The 17,565-nt window shown below is 41.6% G+C and overlaps 2 protein-coding genes across 7 annotated transcripts in view; both read right to left on the bottom strand.

Moving 5' to 3' along the window:
• Positions 1 to 4,320: 4,320 nt before the first annotated feature.
• On the bottom strand, positions 4,321 to 8,051 carry LOC133484209 (class E basic helix-loop-helix protein 40-like). Its single transcript, XM_061786452.1, has 5 exons — positions 7,708 to 8,051; positions 7,570 to 7,633; positions 7,246 to 7,353; positions 6,826 to 6,949; positions 4,321 to 5,573 (listed from the first exon to the last, which is right to left on the bottom strand). Exons 1-5 carry the CDS (start codon positions 7,770 to 7,772, stop codon positions 4,660 to 4,662), a joined length of 1,275 nt encoding a protein of 424 aa, XP_061642436.1. The 5' UTR covers positions 7,773 to 8,051; the 3' UTR covers positions 4,321 to 4,659.
• A 3,012-nt stretch (positions 8,052 to 11,063) lies between these two features.
• LOC133484206 (inositol 1,4,5-trisphosphate receptor type 1) overlaps positions 11,064 to 17,565 on the bottom strand; it is a 77,597-nt gene continuing 71,095 nt past the window's right edge. For 4 of the 6 annotated variants that reach the window (XM_061786443.1, XM_061786444.1, XM_061786445.1 and 1 more), the window contains 2 exons: positions 15,935 to 16,096; positions 11,064 to 13,751 (listed from right to left, as the gene is read on the bottom strand). In XM_061786443.1, the coding sequence (XP_061642427.1) occupies positions 13,665 to 13,751; positions 15,935 to 16,096 (249 nt within the window). In that variant the 3' untranslated portion in view covers positions 11,064 to 13,664. Of the gene's footprint in view, positions 13,752 to 15,934; positions 16,097 to 16,189; positions 16,232 to 17,565 lie in introns of those variants that run through there. The other 2 variants (XM_061786447.1, XM_061786448.1) reach the window with 2 other exon arrangements.

The raw sequence follows: 17,565 nt of genomic DNA, 5'->3' as shown, positions 1-17,565 counted from the left end.
ACTCAGCTAAAAATAAAATCTAAAATAAACGTCTTATGAATGACTAATATGAACATGTCTTAAAAAATCTATTAAAATTATATATATATATATATATATATATATATATAAACCTAAAATTCAATAAATTACTCAATACTGACACCAGGGGGAACTAATAAGCCTTTGTTGTCAAATATCACACTACGCAAAATTAAAATCAGCAGGAAAGAAGGCGACCTCTGTTATGAGTGGACGATGGGAAATCCCCTGTGTTGGGAGGGAAATGGTGACGTTGAGTGCAGCATGGCAAGCCGTTTGATCATTTATTCGACATCCTACTAGTGCGCTGAATGCTCCATATACAAGTACGCTAATTGTCTTCAATAAGGCAATTTAGCGCACTAGTATAACTACATGTTACTATAGTGTGGCAAAAGTGCACTAGTTGCCAACTGCAGTTAGTACTACTCTTGGAATAAAATACATAAAATTGTACTTAACATCAAGTAACATCAAGCGCTTCACTAGTAGTAGCCGCAGATGTCAACTAGTTCAGTTTGCCTCACTAGTAACATGCAGTAGCTCTACTAGTACTACTTCTAAACAATCAGGCAAAGACCACACACTTAAATATCAAATGTTTTGAGCTGTGTTATCAGTGACCTCCAGTATGGAAAGCAATTTGAGCATTTCTATATCTTACTAGTACGCTGAATTGTCCATGTACAGTGGGGCAAAAAAGCATTTAGTCAGCCACCAATTGTGCAAGTTTTCCCACTTAAAAACATGAGAGAGGCCTATAATTTTCATCATAGGTATACCTCATCTATGAGACACAAAATGAGAAAAACAAATCCAGAAAATCACATTGTCTGATTTTTAAAGAATTTATTAGCAAATTATGGTGGAAAATAAGTATTTGGTCAATAACAAAATTTCATCTTAATACTTTGTAATGTACCCTTTGTTGGCAATGACAGAGGTCAGACGTTTTCTGTAAGTCTTCACAAGGTTTTCACACACTGTTGCTGGTATTTTGGCCCATTCCTCCACGCAGAGCTCCTCTAGAGCAGTGATGTTTTGGGGCTGTCGCTGGGCAACACAGACTTTCAACTCCGTCCAAAGATTTTCTAAGGGGTTGAGATCTGGAGACTGGCTAGGCCACTCCAGGACTTTGAAATGCTTCTTATGGAGCCACTCCTTTGTTACCCGGGCGGTGTGTTTGTGATCATTGTCATGCTGAAAGACTCAGCCATGTTTTATCTTCAATGCCCTTGCTGATGGAATGAGGTTTCCACTCAAAATCTCACGATACACGGCCCCATTCATTCTTTCCTTTGCACGGATCAGTCGTCCTGGTCCCTTTGCAGAAAAACAGCCCCAAAACATAATGTTTCCACCTCCATGCTTCACAGTAGGTATGGTGTTCTTTGGATGCAACTCAGCATTCTTTCTCCTCCAGACACAAAAAGTTGAGTTTTTACCAAAAAGTTCCATTTTGGTTTCATCTGACCATATGACATTCTCCCAATCCTCTTCTGCATCATCCAAATGCTCTCTAGCAAACTTCAGACGGGCCTGGACATGTACTGGCTTAAGCAGGGGGACACATCTGGCACTGCAGGATTTTGAGTCCCTGGTGGTGTAGTGTGTTACTGATGGTAGCCTTTGTTACTTTGGTCCCACGGGGTAAGATCTTGCGTGGAACCCCAGATCGAGGGAGATTATCAGTGGTCTTGTATGTCTTCCATTTTCTAATGATTGCCCCCACTGTTGATTTCTTCACACCAAGCTGCTTACCTATTGCAGAGTCCGTCTTCCCAGCCTGGTGCAGGTCTACAATTTTGTTTCTGGTGTCCTTTGACAGCTCTTTTGTCTTGGCTATAGTGGAGTTTGGAGTGGGACTGTTTGAGGTTGTGGACACGTCTTTTATACTGATAACGAGTTCAAACAGGTGCCATTAATACAGGTAACGAGTGGAGGACAGAGGAGCCTCTTAAAGAAGAAGTTGCAGGTCTGTGAGAGCCAGAAATCTTGCTTGTAGGTGACTAAATACTTATTTTCCACCATAATTTGCTAATACATTCTTGAAAAATCAGACTGATTTTCTGGATTTGTTTTCTCATTTTGTCTCATAGGTGAGGTATAACTATGATGAAAATTGCAGGCCTCTCATCTTTTTAAGTGGGAGAACTTGCTCAATTGGTGGCTGACTAAATAGTTTTTTACCCCATTGTACGATATACTTTGTCCTCACTACACACTAAAAAAATACTGGGTCAAACCTGTAACTCAACTCTTGGTTCAGCATAGTCGGTTTGGTCAATTTCAACCAACATTGGATCAAAATTAGGACAAAATATGAAGCCATCTGTTGGGTAAAAGATGCCCAGCTATTGGTATAAGATAATGGTTCTGAGATTGATCATTGGGTTACAGGTACACAACCATTGGTTTGAGAAAACCCGCCTTCTTGAAGTTACCTTTTTTTGTTTGATTGCACATTTTTGTTTGATGGCACTTATTTCATTCAGCTGCGACTTGGAGCCACCTGACTGCTTCCTACTGTATATGGTGAAGTGGAACAGTAAATACAATAGTCTAGTTGCTCCATCCTTTACATTAATATAAGACAATAAGTTATTTGTGGAAAAGGTCAATGTGAATGGCTGGCAACCAATTCAGGGTATACCCCGCCTCCAGCGCCCCCTCGACCCAAGTGAGGATAAGCGGTTCAGAATATGGCTGGAGATGGAGTACGCCCTTTGTCCTCACTAGTAAGATGATTCAGTACAGTAGTAAAATGACTAGGTAATACAAGTAGAATGACTGTCTTACTCGTGATGTACGAAACATCTGGTGCTTCACTTGTAGTACTAGTAGTGCACATATGCTAACTAGTGCAGTTTTGCCCCACTGGTAGCAATTATAGTAGTTCTACTAGTGTGATGAATTGTCTTCCAAGTGAGGAAAAGAGCATACTAGTACAAAGACTAGGGTGCACTAGTAGAACAACACTTACAAGTCATGTTTTTCCACTACTACCTTCCACTACTGTATGACATTTCTACGCACTAGTAGAATGACTGTTACTAGTGAGGCAAAACTGCACTAATTGTGAACTGTTACTACTAGTGACATTGTAAATGCATCTCACTTGTACCATGTACAGTAGTTGAATCATTTTACGAGTACACTGATTTGTCTACCTACTGAGCACAAAGAGTTTACTAGTACATGGACAATACAGTGCACTAATAGGATCTTGAATAAATGCTCATGCTGCTTTGCATACCGCAGGTCATTGACCTCACAGCTCCAAACATTTGATTGAATAGCCTATGTGGTCGTTTCCATTTCCAGAGTGTTGAAGAGTGGGGGGAGGAATGCACATGGGCAAGAGCTAAAGATGTGATGGTCTCAAATCAACGGGTTTGAATTTTTTTGTTTCAATCCTTCTTGTTCTTGTGCCTATTGCCAATAGTGTTAGCCATTACAGGGCGCTTCAGTCACAAGAAGACACGAGGCCTTCGCTGCAATTTACGAGCGCACGTCTATTTGCGGCCGCAGATGGTTTATCAGGAGATCCGGCCTGTGAATGCACGGTTACATAAGCGTCCCTCTGTAACATGAACGTGCTGGACCTGCTGCACCAGCCACACCAGAATTGCATCCCTATGCCGCTCTTACAACGTTGAGTCAAAGACATTTTCCACAGGAAAAAAAAATACTTTATTAATACACTTATATAATGTATATCAACATTTATAGACAAAATATGTACAAACAGCAATCATCTTTCACGTAGGTCCCAAAATATAAAATCTCAAGTACCTCTCTCTATTAGAAAACTAGTTCTCTGGTAAAACGTTTACATTCACTTCCCTTCCCCTCACTCGCCAACGTTCTGGGATTCATATGAATTAGAGAATAAACATCTGAGAGTTCTCAGTTGTTCACAAGTAAAAAGGCAACAGCAAGAACAAACACCAGGTTTGACTTGAGCAGAAACAGATGTTGAGACCAGGTCCAGCACTGTGCTACAGTATGTACATACTCTGAGTATGCCACACTCACACTCCTTTCTTCTAGCTCTGTGGACAAGAGTGCGTGAACAGGTATCAAAAGTAGAAATGTACAAGAAGTCTATCCACAATAATTACATTAAAATCCATATCAACTGTGAATGAATGACTTCGCATTCAGTGCGGTCATCACGGTGTCGAGACTTATTAAGCGATAATGGTGGCTGCGGTGGTGACAGACAATAGGCACCAAACTTTGGGTGAACTCGTTCAACATTTGGTGCGACAGTTTTCGCGTACAAAAAAAAAAAAATTTAAATGGCATGTCTCTAGCACAAAAGCTACAAGTGAAATGCGCCAGTGTTGTCAGGGTTTTTGACTCGGAACAGCAGCGTCTGAAACATGTCTTTCTTTACATTCAACCAAGTGTGTGTGTGTGTGCGAGAAGGGCAGGCCCATTTGCACTTAACATTCAACCATTTTCGTCATCCACACGTGGATGGATACGACCATTTCTCCACCAGTCTCTCGTCTTCTTGTTTGCCACATGAATTCCAGGATGAGAACCAAAGTGGAGAAATGACTTGCTGGACTACAGGACGGCTCAATCATGTTCTCCCTCCTAATGAGTCAACTCAGTGACCATGTTCTCTTAGTCTTTGGTTTCCAGGTTGAGGGGGGGTACCTGCTTTAGTGCCTGTAGGAGAGCCGGGGAGTCCATGGGCGTCTGAGATATGGCTGGAGCTGGAGAGCCTCCCCTGGGAGACATTACCATCTGTGGTGGTCTCTCGCTGGGCATGGCGGTGGCGGAGCCGCCCATGCCGGGGTACAGCATGGGAATGGCACCCGGGTACCAGCATTTCTCCAGCATAGGCAGGTAGGTGGCGGCAGAGGGGGGAATGAGGTAGAAGGGCATGCAGAGGGGGTGCGGGGCTGAAGGCGGATGGTTGGGGGAGACGCTCATGTAGCTACCGTAACCACTGGAAGAGGACGAGGCTGAGGATTCTCCACCCGAGAGCATCTCGTCCTCCGACGACTCGGCTCGGGCCCGTTTGTGCCTCGGCTCGTCGTCCTCCCGCTTGATGTGGGAGCTCTGCCTCTCCGCCGTGCTCCGCTTCATCAGCTTGCCCTCCTGGCTGTAGTAGTCGGGATGCGTCTGCGGGCCACCGCACTCGATTTTCTCCAGCTCTCCTCCGTAGCCGCTATCTGTATCAGTGTCACTGCCGCTCTGCTCGCCACTAGGCGAAGCGTGCGCCCGCTGGATTACCGGCACCCTCCCGTAGCCCTCGCTGGGTTTAGGGGGTAAGCTGGTGGTTGTCTCCTTGTGGGTTTGGTGCTGGCTGTATGCGGGGATTTCCTCGGGCGGGGGGCTAATGGGAGAGAGGGGTCGCTTTGGACTTTGGAGCACGTCAGCGGCCAACTTGTGAAGGTGGTTGATGACGTGGGATGGCGCAAAGTCACCGTCGCTCTCACGACTGGCCAGATACTGAAGAATCTCTTTGGCGCACATGTGGAAACCAGATCGGAACATCTCCTCGGACTTCTCTTGGTTGACAATAGGTTGCTCTATAAACACAGCGAGAAGCCATGTTTGTTATACAGTCTTCAAATGGACATAAATTTAGACCAGTGAGTGAAGTATGGTACGTATGCCACTAATGGCATGTCCGTTCTCTCTAGTGGTACGCGAAAGAATCACTGAATTCAATAACGTTACAATGGTTTAAAGATTTTATTTTCCAATATTTAAGTTCAGTATTCAGAGGCTCCCGGGTACCAGCATTTCTCCAGCATAGGCTCTTCAGAGCCACACATTTCGATGTTTTGTATATATTTTAAAGGGATGCGCTGTTCTGCTGTAGTGAGTCGCTAATGGTGTGCGCATCCTGTGATATGTAGATAAGGTTGCTGCCTAATGCCCTAAGGCAGTGATCCTCAAAGTGTGGTACGAGCACCACTAGTGGTACACTGGGAGCCTCTTGTGGTACGTGATAAAAATAATAATAACAACACTGCCCAAGTACAGTAGTATTTAACTTTCAAGTTCAATACATTTAGGAGCTGTTTGTTTTTTTAAAATGTTCCTATATTTAAGCACAGTGTTAATGTTCAAACTGCATTATGTAACAGTGGCCTCCAATAATATTAAATATAATTTTTAGGAATGAAACCTTGAATTGGTTGAAAACGTAGGCCCACTATGCTACGATTTTAATGTTGCTCATTATAGTGGTACTGCAAGAGCTAAGTGTTTTTTCATTTTTTAGGTAGTACCGCAGTAAAAAGTTAGAACCACTGCCCTAAGGTGTTTAACAAACATTGCCATAATGTTTTAAACAGTGTTTTTGCAGTACAATTCTGGTGGACTGCAGGGTCCAAAGATGGGTTTAAGCCTCTAAAGGGCACCATTAAAATACTTGGAAATGCTCAAGTTTAATGCCAGAAAAAATATTGAAGTACATGAGAAGCTTCCCCCCCTTTTAGTAACTACTTGAAGTTATTTTTATTATTATTATTATTAGTAGTAGTAGTAGTAGTAGTAGTAGTAGCAGCAGCAATACTGCATTTGGAAAATATAAAACCAATCTATTTGAGTGCTGTTTATTTTTCCAATTACCTTTCTTCATTGATTGTTTGGGAGAACCCGTAAGTAACCAATATGCTTCCCAATAAAGGGCGATATGTGACTTTTGATGATTTTTAGGAAAAGAAAAAAAAAAAAAAACTTTTCACATTTTTACACATGAATGCAAATATTACCAAACATTTCCGCACATTTACTGGTTAGTTAACATGAATTCAAATGCAGCTTACTTACCAATATGCATGCCACTCTGCAGGGCAAGGATTTTCTGCTGCTGCTGCTCCATGAGAGTGCTGAGCGTCTTCACATGCTTGAGTGTGAGCTCCAAAACCACAGCCTTCTCCAAATGGCCCAAAGTCTGCAGCAAACACCACGAGACGCCACTATTGTCAGCACATTCTTGCAAACATGTTTCATATTAGATGACACGCCCCCACCGTCTGGCGGAGAGGTGACGCTGATCCACATTAAATCATTTGGAGTTAAAATAGAAAGACCATTCTTTGGTGCGCATAATGAATGCAGACACACGCTGTTCAGCCAATGTAATGGCGATCCCGGCCCACGAGATGGCGCGTTAACAGAATGAATCCCATTAAAGCTTATAAGGAGAAAAAAAAAAAGGAAAAAAAAAAAGAAAAAAAAAAAACTTACCGTGAGTTTTAGGTGCTCCGGCAACAAATCTTTCAACTGAGCAATGCACTCGTTTATCCGATCACGTCTCTTTTTCTCGATGAGTCTGTGGGGCAGCTTGTAGGTCTCCTGGGAGGAGAAAAAGTCACAAAAGTCAGCGGCTTGTTCCTCCTCTCTGAAGGTTTACGGGCAGTTATGTCATAGCAAGTATTAAGTCAAGCCTTTATTGCACTACAGTACACGACGGCTGCCAGGTCCGTTTCTCCCACGCCCTTCAAAGTAACTCTACGTACTTATATGTGTACTATTAAAAAAAATTAAAAATTAAAATCAAATAAAACTTACCTTGCTCTCCTCTCCTCTCTTCATCCCTCGCCTGGGTTTATACGCATACATAGGGAAATCCATGCTGCAGAAACAAACGAATATATATTTATAGACATGTGCTTCAGGTTGCATGGCAGTTAAACACATTGTACTTACCCGTGCATATCTGCTAGATCAGTCTTGGACAGAGGAGGACGTTGTGCGCTGGGGATTCGCTCCATTTTCTTGACGCTTTTTTTTTCTTCGGGGGGAGGGGGGGGGGGCGGTGGGGGTGGGAATAAAGCGTGTACAAAATGTGCAACCGATTTGAAATAAAAAATAAAGTTACGCAGCAAGTTGCCCCTAAAAAAATCCCGTCAAGTCAAACATTCAAAGGTGACAATTTCGCCCCCCGCCCAAGCGTCGCGATGTGTCTTGGGGGTCATCCACGCCGTCTGGGCAGCAGAAGCGAGTTGCGGCCGAGGGATCCACGCGAGAAATAAACTCGATCCCCTTGTCCGCTCAGCCTGACCCAGCTCCGTCACATGAGGCTCACGTGTCAAGCGGCGTTGTCTTCTCGGCACAAGCCCCGCCCGCTCGCCACGGTGAAGGCGCCTAAGTGGGCGCCAGGCGCATGACGTCAAGGGTGGGCGGGGCGAAGCCGATCCCGTGTACCACCATGCTGAAGTGGAGCGAAACAAGGCAGGGACAATCACGACGACTCAAACGTGAGGGCGTGCGGCGCACCCGTGCGTGGTCCACATTTTGTGACGGATTTGGACACGAGTGGAGCGTGGACACGGTAGCCACATACAAACACTTTGTCACTTGACAGGAAAACACAAACTATATATCGATTTTCTAAATAACTAATGTTTAGTCGAAACTGACAAGTCGTTAACCTCCCAATTCCTCCTCTTCCCTTAAACGCACCATCATCTGATCACGATCAAAATGGAAGCTCTCACACCTCCCGTGCAGTCACGTGCAGCCGTGCGTGGACGAGTGTGTTTGTGTTGTCATGAGTCGGTGCGTGCGTGCCGCCTGTCACGTTGGTCTCCTCATGGCACACGGAGAGCCTGCTGAGCCGGCTGAGCACATTCAGCCTCAGCACACGGCGGCACCTGTCTTCAGGCTCCAGCACATCTTTGACCCGCACACCACCCCAGCCCTCCTAAAAAGCAGGTGGCCGTTATGATCATGCATGTGCACACATATGAAAAGCTCTGTCATAGGTAGGGAACTATTATACAACGCGCATTAAATTGTTGTCACGTTTTATCACCACTTCGGCATGAACTATACGAACCAAAAAATGAGGCACATCTGCACAATCGATGTCCTGTGCATCCAATACAAAAATATCACGTAATTATACCACTACCAAGATAAGAAATCTTAGTTTTAAAGGACACTGTTATTACTAGTATATAGTAATCTACCTATGTGGAAGATTGTGTTGGTGTAGGACTGCAATGCATCATTTTGAGAGCTGTTTTTGTTGCCTTAAATTGCTCGTTAAAAAAATAAAAAAATAGAAACCACTCAAAGTATGGTGCAGTGCAGTTCTGTGGATTACATTCTGGATCAGATGACTATTAACCGGCTCATTATAAACCCATAAATGATAAGAATCTTTCATAATAATGTTGGATTCCTGACTCCTTTCAGAATAAGTAATACGTCATACTAAACATACTACAAAATACTCAAATATATACCTATCCATACACTGTATATAATGCAATATATAAAATACAGTACAATTATATATTGTACATATATAATATGAAAATACATAACTGTTAAAACAAATATACATACTGTACATACAGTTGGATGAAAAAGTATGGGAACCCTTTGGAATTACCCAGATTTATACATATTTTGGTCACAAAATGTGATCCGATATTCATCTAAGTCACAACATTAGACAAACACTTCTTCTTAAACTAAATATCCTCAAACAGTTATGTTTTTATTGGACAGACCGTGAACATACATATTCACAGTGCAGGGTGGGAAAAAATATGTGAACCTCTTGGATAATGAGTCTTGCCCTCCAAGAGCGAGAGTCCAGTCAAAGTAATGAGATTGGAGGTGTTGGTGAAACACAGTAGTTTTTGAGTATTATATTTCAAAGAAGCATTGACCAATGTGAACCATGCCACGCACAAAGAGCTCGCAGAAGACCTACAATTCTTAACATGCACGAAGCTGGAAAGGTTCACGTGAATATCTATAAAAGCCTTGATTTTGATCAGTCCACGGTCAGACCGATTGTCTCTAAATGGACAAAGTTCAGCACTTTTGTTACTCTCCATAGGAGTGGCTGGCCTATGAAGATGACAGCAAGAGCACAGCGCAGAATGCTCGATGAGGTGGCGGAAAAAAAAGTCCCAGAGTGTCAGCTAAAGACTTACAGAATTCTCTGGCATATGCCGACATCGCTGTTGACAAATGCACGATAAGAAGAACATCAAACAAGAATGAATGGAGGACACCACTCAGCAAGCCACTGCTGTAAAAAAAAACACATTGCTACAGGCATGACATTTGCAAAAGAGGCCCAGGTTGTTCCATAGTTCTACTGGTGCAAAGTTGAGTTGTTTGAAAGGAACACACGATGCTATGTGCGGAGAAAAGAAAAAGACATCACACTACCATCAAAACCTCATCTTGACTGTGAAGTATGGTGGAAGGGACCTCATCCTTTGGAACTGCTTTACTGTTCGGCTTGGACACATTGTTTATCGACGCAAAAATTAATTCCCAAAGTTTATCACGACATTTTGCAGGAGAACTGAAGGCCATCTGTCTGCCCATTGAAGTTTAACAAAAGATGGGTGATGGAAGAGGACAAGGACCCAAAGAACAGAAATCAACAACTGAATGGTTTCAACAGAAGAAGTACACCTTCTGGAGTGGCCCCGTGATGCTCAACCTGACTGAGATGCTGTGGCATGACCTCGAGAGAGCAATTCATGCCCGACATCCCAATAATATTGATGAACTTTGTAAAGAGGAACGGTCCAAAATTCTGCCAGGTCTTACCTGCAACTACAGGAAACGTTTGGTTGAGGTTATGACTGCCAAATGAGTGACAACCAGTTATTCAATACAAAGGTTAAATTACAATTTACACCCTGGCACTGTGACGGTTTACATGTTGTGTTCAGTAAAAGCATGGTTACATAATTGCTTGTGTGGAAAATTGTGTCACATTTGTTAAATAATTTTTCCCCCCATTGTTGTGACATGGATGAAGATCAAATCCAATTTTACACACGCACACCGTCACTTATTTTAAATCAGTTTTTATTTGTGGTGGTTACGCAATCTGCCCAAGAAGCAACTACCAATAGGCTATTCTAGGATCTTCGAGGCTTTAAATTTCCTGTAATAAAAATACTAAGGTGATCCCAGGCTGTGCGTCTAACTATAAAAATGTGCAGTGTCTATACATGCTTCATATATGCCAATCTACAGTACAGACCCTTTCCCAAAAAATTTAATATCATGATAAAGTTAATTTATTTCCATAATTCCATTCATAAAGTTAAACTTTCATAGATTATAGATTCAGGGCCCACAATTTAAACAATTTAAAGTATTTATTTTTACATTATTTGGGCTTCCAGCTCATAAAACCCACAAAATCAGGAATACATTTTTTTTTAATACTGTGAAGAAATCACCATCTAGGTCTCAGTTATGGTAGAAAAAAAGGAGAAAGAAATTAGAGTCACATTAAATCAATCAAAATATGAAACTTTCAAAAAGATGTTAATCTTCAATACTTTGTTAGGAATGCCTTTGCTTTAATCACTGCCTCGATGCGCCGTGCCATTGAGGTAATCAGCCTGTGGCATTGCCTGGGAGTTATGGAAGGCCAGATTTCCTTTATGCTTGCTGCCAGTTCTTTGTTTTTGGGTCTGGTGCCCCTCATTTTCCTCTTGATAATGCCCCATAGATTCTCAATGGGGTTTAGATCCGGCAAGTTGGCTGGCCAGTCAAGCGCTGACATGGCATGGGCGTAAAACCAGGTTTTGGTGCTTCTGGCAGTATGGACAGGGGCCAGGTCCTGCTGGAAGATGAAATCTGCATCTCCATACAGATCCTCAACAGAAGGGATCATGAAGTTCTCTAAAACACTCTGGTAGACAGTTGCAGTGACCTTGGATTTAAGAAAGCAGAGTTTACCAACACCTGCACTGGACATTGCACCCCAAATTATGATGACCGACTGTGGATATTTCACACTGGACCTCAAGCAGCTTGGGTTCTGTTCTTCACCAGTTTTCCTCCAAACTCTTGGACCTTGATTCGCGAATGAAAGGTACACTTTAATCGGAAAAGAGGACCTTGGACCACTGGCCAACAGTCCAGTCCTTCTTCTCCTTGGCCCAGTTGAGACGCTTCCTATGTTGGCTCAGGCTCAGAAGCGGCTTGAGGAACCCGACAGTTGTAGACCATCATCTCCCGGATGCGTCTGAATGTGGTGGTTTTTGAAGCTGTGACTCCCGCCTCATTCCACTCTTTGGGGAAATTTGTGCAGGTGATTTGAGTTTAGTACTGTAGATGATGAGTGTGTGACACTCAGTTTAAAACATTTATGGCCTGTAAAATTTGGGCTGTTTTCTTCACAGTATTCTGAATTCCTGATTTCGTAGGTTTTACGAGCTGGAAGCCCAAATTATGTACAAATAAACAAATAAATACTTGAAATTGTTTAAATTGTGGGCCCTGAATCTATAATCTAAAAATGTTTAACTTTTTGAATGGAACCATGTAAATAAATAAAAGTTTCCATGATATTCAACATTTTTGGAAAGGGTCTATATATGGTTTTGAGAAAAGTACACTTAGGTCCTATTTGTTTCGAACAATAGATAATGTTTTCGTAAATCTGGTGGAAATATCTAGTTTAATCGATAAAAAATACACATTACTTTTGACGTAGAGCACCAACTAGGTCCTCATCAATTCAATGATCATGCATTATACAGTATTTGTGACTTTTTTCCCCCCTCACGTTTCCTCCCAATTCATTTTAACAATTCAATAAAATGTTTTACATGCTTTTTTATTTAAATAAACCCCAAAGAATGTACAATACAGAAACCACTTATAGAGGTTTTTGGTTAAGGAGCACTGCAAATGACCTAGTAATCCCCCCAGACCACATACACTCAGTCATTCTTTTGTGGAGCTATCAAAAAAGTGGCCAAACAAAAATAGTTGTGATACAGAACAGTATTCAGGACTAAATTAATTACAGGGGGGTTAAATAATTATGTGCAAAGGATTATAATAGATCAAAACAAACATCACTACAATTGTCTCTTAGGGATAGGGGCACTTGGTTCCTTCTTACTGCTCATACTCTATTATTAAGCACAGCGTGATACAAAGTGAGGAAGTCAGATGACTTACCAGCATGTTCTAAGAGCAGCGCACCGTCAATAATCTTATTAAAGTGCCCTGAAAGGAGTCGTTTAACAAAACTTTCACATTTAGAACCATCGTTTGTGAAAATACAATACTATTTTTTTTAAATAAATGATATTACAATATTAAATATAAAAGTAAATACCAAATCCCAAAACTGTTTTTCTTATCCAGACATTGCATATTGTGAAGTACTCTTATTGCTTTAGATTACCAAAATGTGTAAATGTGAAAATGAAAACAAACCTCTAAATCCACTTGACCTGAGTTTGTTGGTGCAAAATGGAGGATTAAAACCCCAATACAAGGCCACATGAATGGAACTTTCCCTTAGCAACAATTGACAGAACTTTGGCATGGCTGTCAGCATGGTACACTCCCAAAGGCGTTAAGTGTAGTAAAGCCAACATCTGTTTTCAACTCTTAATTCAACATGGCTGGCTTCCCAGGTCCTGAGGCACTTGGTGGACATGACACACACAGTCGTTATCAGTCGCACTCCGCAGACAAGGAGTAACGTACGCTGCTAATGCTTACTTCACATTTGCACTGTACTTTAAGAGTGCCTGTTGAAGTAATACAATCATTACATACTTTATCGACCTAAACACAGGCTGGAAATTGGCACAATTTAGTATTTCTTTTTAACAAATGAGAAACCTTCAGTCCTGTACAAAAGACCCTCAAGCTGGTTGTTGGGGGTTGATGTTCATGTGAGGTGGGTGACCAAGAAGACCAATTCTCTGCTTCTGCTTCCTTTGCTCTGTCATCTGCACAGGAAAATCAAAAGAAAACTTTTGAAATACTCTATATGTGAATGTGCCTCTGCACTACTGTTGGTGTTTTTTATTTTATTTGTTGTAATCAACAACTGAGATTTTGATTGATTGAATTTATTACACTGAATTGTTTTAAAGTTGTATTTCAAACTGAATTCAACTGAACTTTATTTCTGAACAAACTATGCTGTGTACTTTGCGATGACAGCCTTGTAACTTACACTGTAAAAAAAAAAACAATTTTGGAGAGTGGTAAATATAATCCATGAAAATCATCTAAAATTGACATTATTATTTTAGATGGGTAAGGTAGCCTAAAATATAGGGTACATTTTACCTACACTACCTATTTGACAACAGTAAAAAATAAATATACTATGAGAGAACACATGTTGAGGAACGCAAAGTTTTCAAGCTATAATGTGGGGGTCACATACCCCCCGACATGACCCCCGCAACCCGGCCGCTGTGGTTGGAATGTAATCACAAATGTGTGGTAAACCTTATCCAAGTTTTGTAAGTATTTTATAGCTATTGAATGAAGGTATGCTTCACCCAAAATATGTGGTTTAAATTTACCCAACGAAAGTGGCTGCAAATTGTTACCCTAAATTTATTGGGTAAATTCTATAGGTTATTTTTTACAGTTCACTTCGCGCCGCTGCCCTCGTTACTTACTGCCAGTGCCGTGATCCTGGTGGTATGAATATTTTAAGACTCACGGCGATCGGAATAGTTGAAGCTAGCGGGGCTAACCACTATTCTCCTCCACAACTAGTTTAAATTTAGTAGCCTCGGACCCGTGCAGATGTATGAAGACTGTGTTGCCCTGTCGGCTGGACACTTCGCTGCTCCGCAGAGCGTTACAGTCTGGGGACGGCAGCAGGGGGACGTGTCGAAAGTCTTCTGTAAATTGGCTGATTGGAAGACAAGATGCCAACGACATGTATTTAGCGATTTGTCGACTTTAAGCTTTAAATGTCAATGCGGCGAAGTAAAGTCGACTCGTCAAATAGTCGGTTCAACCCCACTAATGTATGAGTATACAAATCCTTTTTTGGTTATTTAATGCCTTTGTTATTTCTGCAGGCCTTCGCAATCTATACCTTAGCATCATTAATGAGTTGTGACACTGTTTGTCAGCATTTCAATATTTTTTTTAAGGTTCCACACCTCAGGTGTATATAATTCCGCTGGAATAACCTCTTTTTGAGACTTAAAAATTGGTAGAGTGGATTCGATTCTTGAATTTTCAGTGACTCACAATTCTCTTTTGGTCACACCTTCTCACACTGTCTTTAAATATAAAACCTGTACAGTGGACCCCCGCATACTTGCGGTTTGGCATTTTTATATTTTTTCATTGTTTTTTTCCTTTATTTTTTTCTCTTTTTGTTGTTTTTTTGGGGGGAAACCAACTCCAAAAACAGTTACTGGTGGTTTAGCCCTGCTTATTTAAGAATTTTTTCCCCCTATGCAATTATAATGAGCGTCAATCATCCGCAGATTTTTGCTATTTGCGGTCTGGCCCGGTCCCTATCCCCCGCGAATAACGGAGGTCCACTGTACTGTCATTGGCTGGTCTGGATGTCAATCATCAGAGGTAGCTGTTCCTAGAGGTACAGAAATCTAAGCGGAAGCTCAGAGGGAATAGGGTCAGTCACTGGTCCCAAACTATGGAATGACCTCCAATTACACATTAGAAAAGTCAATTTTGTTAAAACACAACACAAGATTTGAGCGATTTTTTAGTGTGTTTTTAGTTTAATTTTCATGTTTTAACTTTGTTACTGTTTTATTGTTTTTAAAAAATAGGTTATGTTCAACAGTACAGCTGTGTTTCGGCTCCGGTTGTTTTTTAAAGGGTTCTATACATAAAATTGAGTTGAGGTCCACTGATTGGTTGTTTGAATCATCCGCTTTTGGCACAGATACTGTTTCGTTTACATGTCTATCATTATACATAATCTTCAATGAGTTCCCAGTGCCTGGTAAGTTAATGTTTCTTTGTGGCTGAAACGTTCAATGAAAAGTAAGCCGAGTCACAATATTCACCATATGGCATTTGAGATTTTGGCTTTATTATTTAAGACAATGCATTAAAGTTTACTGTCATGCACAGCATAGATAGCAAAAGATACACGCAAGCTTGACTGTCACATGTGATTCTATACCTGCTCCTTGAGCTCTGTCAGTTGTCCGGACAGGTTGGCCACCAGCCTCATGGTCGACTCCAGCTTCTCCTGAAGACTCCTGATTTCGTTCTGCTCGCCCTCTGCATCACTGCTCACCAGAGACATGGCACGCATCCTTGGAAACCAGTCAAGATTGTGCTCCTGTACAAAATAAACAGTATTCCTTACTTTGTCTTTCTTTTTTTTATGTTTTGTTTAAGAAAATTGTGCCACAAATTTGGCTTTGACACTCACTGGTTACTTCATTAGGTACACCTGCATAATAATGCGATAAACCTGTGCAAGTACAATAGAAGACGTAGTTAAAAAAAACAAAACAAAAAAAAACCCATCAGCATTTATATAGAACAACACTGTGTTGAGGCGGCACAGTAGACGACTCATTTCACCATTTGATTCTTCCTCATTTTTGGAGGGGGTTGGTTTAATTCCCCCCAAAGTCACCCAAAAAAAATTCATGTAATTTTGACACACCACAGAGAAAAGTATTGTTAACAAGCTGCAGAAATTTGAATGAAAAAAAAAAAAATTGCACATTATGTGAAGTCAGGGCGGCACAGTGAGTGACTGGTTAGCCCATCTGCCTCACAGTTCCTCACCTGTGTGGAGTTTGCATGTTCTCCCCGTGCCTGCGTGGGCGTTCTCCGGGTACTCCGGTTTTCGTCCACATTCCAAAAACATGCATGGTAGGTTAGTTGAATACTCTAAATTGCCCATAGGTGTGAATGTGAGTACGAATGGTTGTTTGTTTATATGTGCCCTGCGATTGGCTGGCAACCAGTTCAGGGTGTACCCCACCTCTCGCCCAAAGATAGCTGGGATAGGCTCCAGCACGCCCGCGACCCAAGTGAGGATAAGCGGTATGGAAAATGAATGAATGGTGTAAGTATGCATACCACAGAATTGGGAACACTGAGAGGTGTTCTCAAATCTGGCTTCATGAAATGAACATTGCTTGTGTTATTAAATATGATTAAGTGCGTCATTAAATATGATTAAGCGTGTTTATCTGATGAGATGAGAATTGAGAAACATAGTTCTGTGCGTGCTGGGCATGTGCGTGATTGCCAGTCATTGTTATTGGACTCACAATGTGAAACACCCAACACATCCAACTGTTATTATCCACGCAAGCAGCCGTGACACACACACACGCACGCATGCTCGCTCGCTCGCGCGCACATACATACACACACACACACACACACACACACACACACACACACACACACAGTGGGAATTTATCTACATACATATGATAGTTGAGGCGCGTACAAAATATACCATAATTCATCATGTATAAATGCGCACCCCCCCCAAAAAAAAAAAAAAAATGTTAGGAGTTTGTTAGGAGAAAAGGTGTACACTTTTTCATTCAGATTTACAGATTCATATATATTACGGTAAATAGGCGCTGGTAACCGCAGCATTCTAATGTCCTCGTGTCAGCCGCCATATTGCTATTGTTAACTGTTGCTACTGCACTAGACAGCATAATTGCTCGCTCATGAGTTTGTTATACATTAAACCTAAGGTAGGGAATGTCTACTAACGGGGCTAGTTACTCAGCCGCCTTTAAACAAAAAGTATTCAGTGTTGCTGAAGACGTA

Source organism: Phyllopteryx taeniolatus, chromosome 9 (genome assembly GCF_024500385.1).
Source record: "Phyllopteryx taeniolatus isolate TA_2022b chromosome 9, UOR_Ptae_1.2, whole genome shotgun sequence".
Taxonomy (NCBI): domain Eukaryota; kingdom Metazoa; phylum Chordata; class Actinopteri; order Syngnathiformes; family Syngnathidae; genus Phyllopteryx; species Phyllopteryx taeniolatus.
The sequence above is the reverse complement of the archived record's forward strand: the minus strand, read 5'-3'. Positions and strand labels throughout refer to the sequence as shown.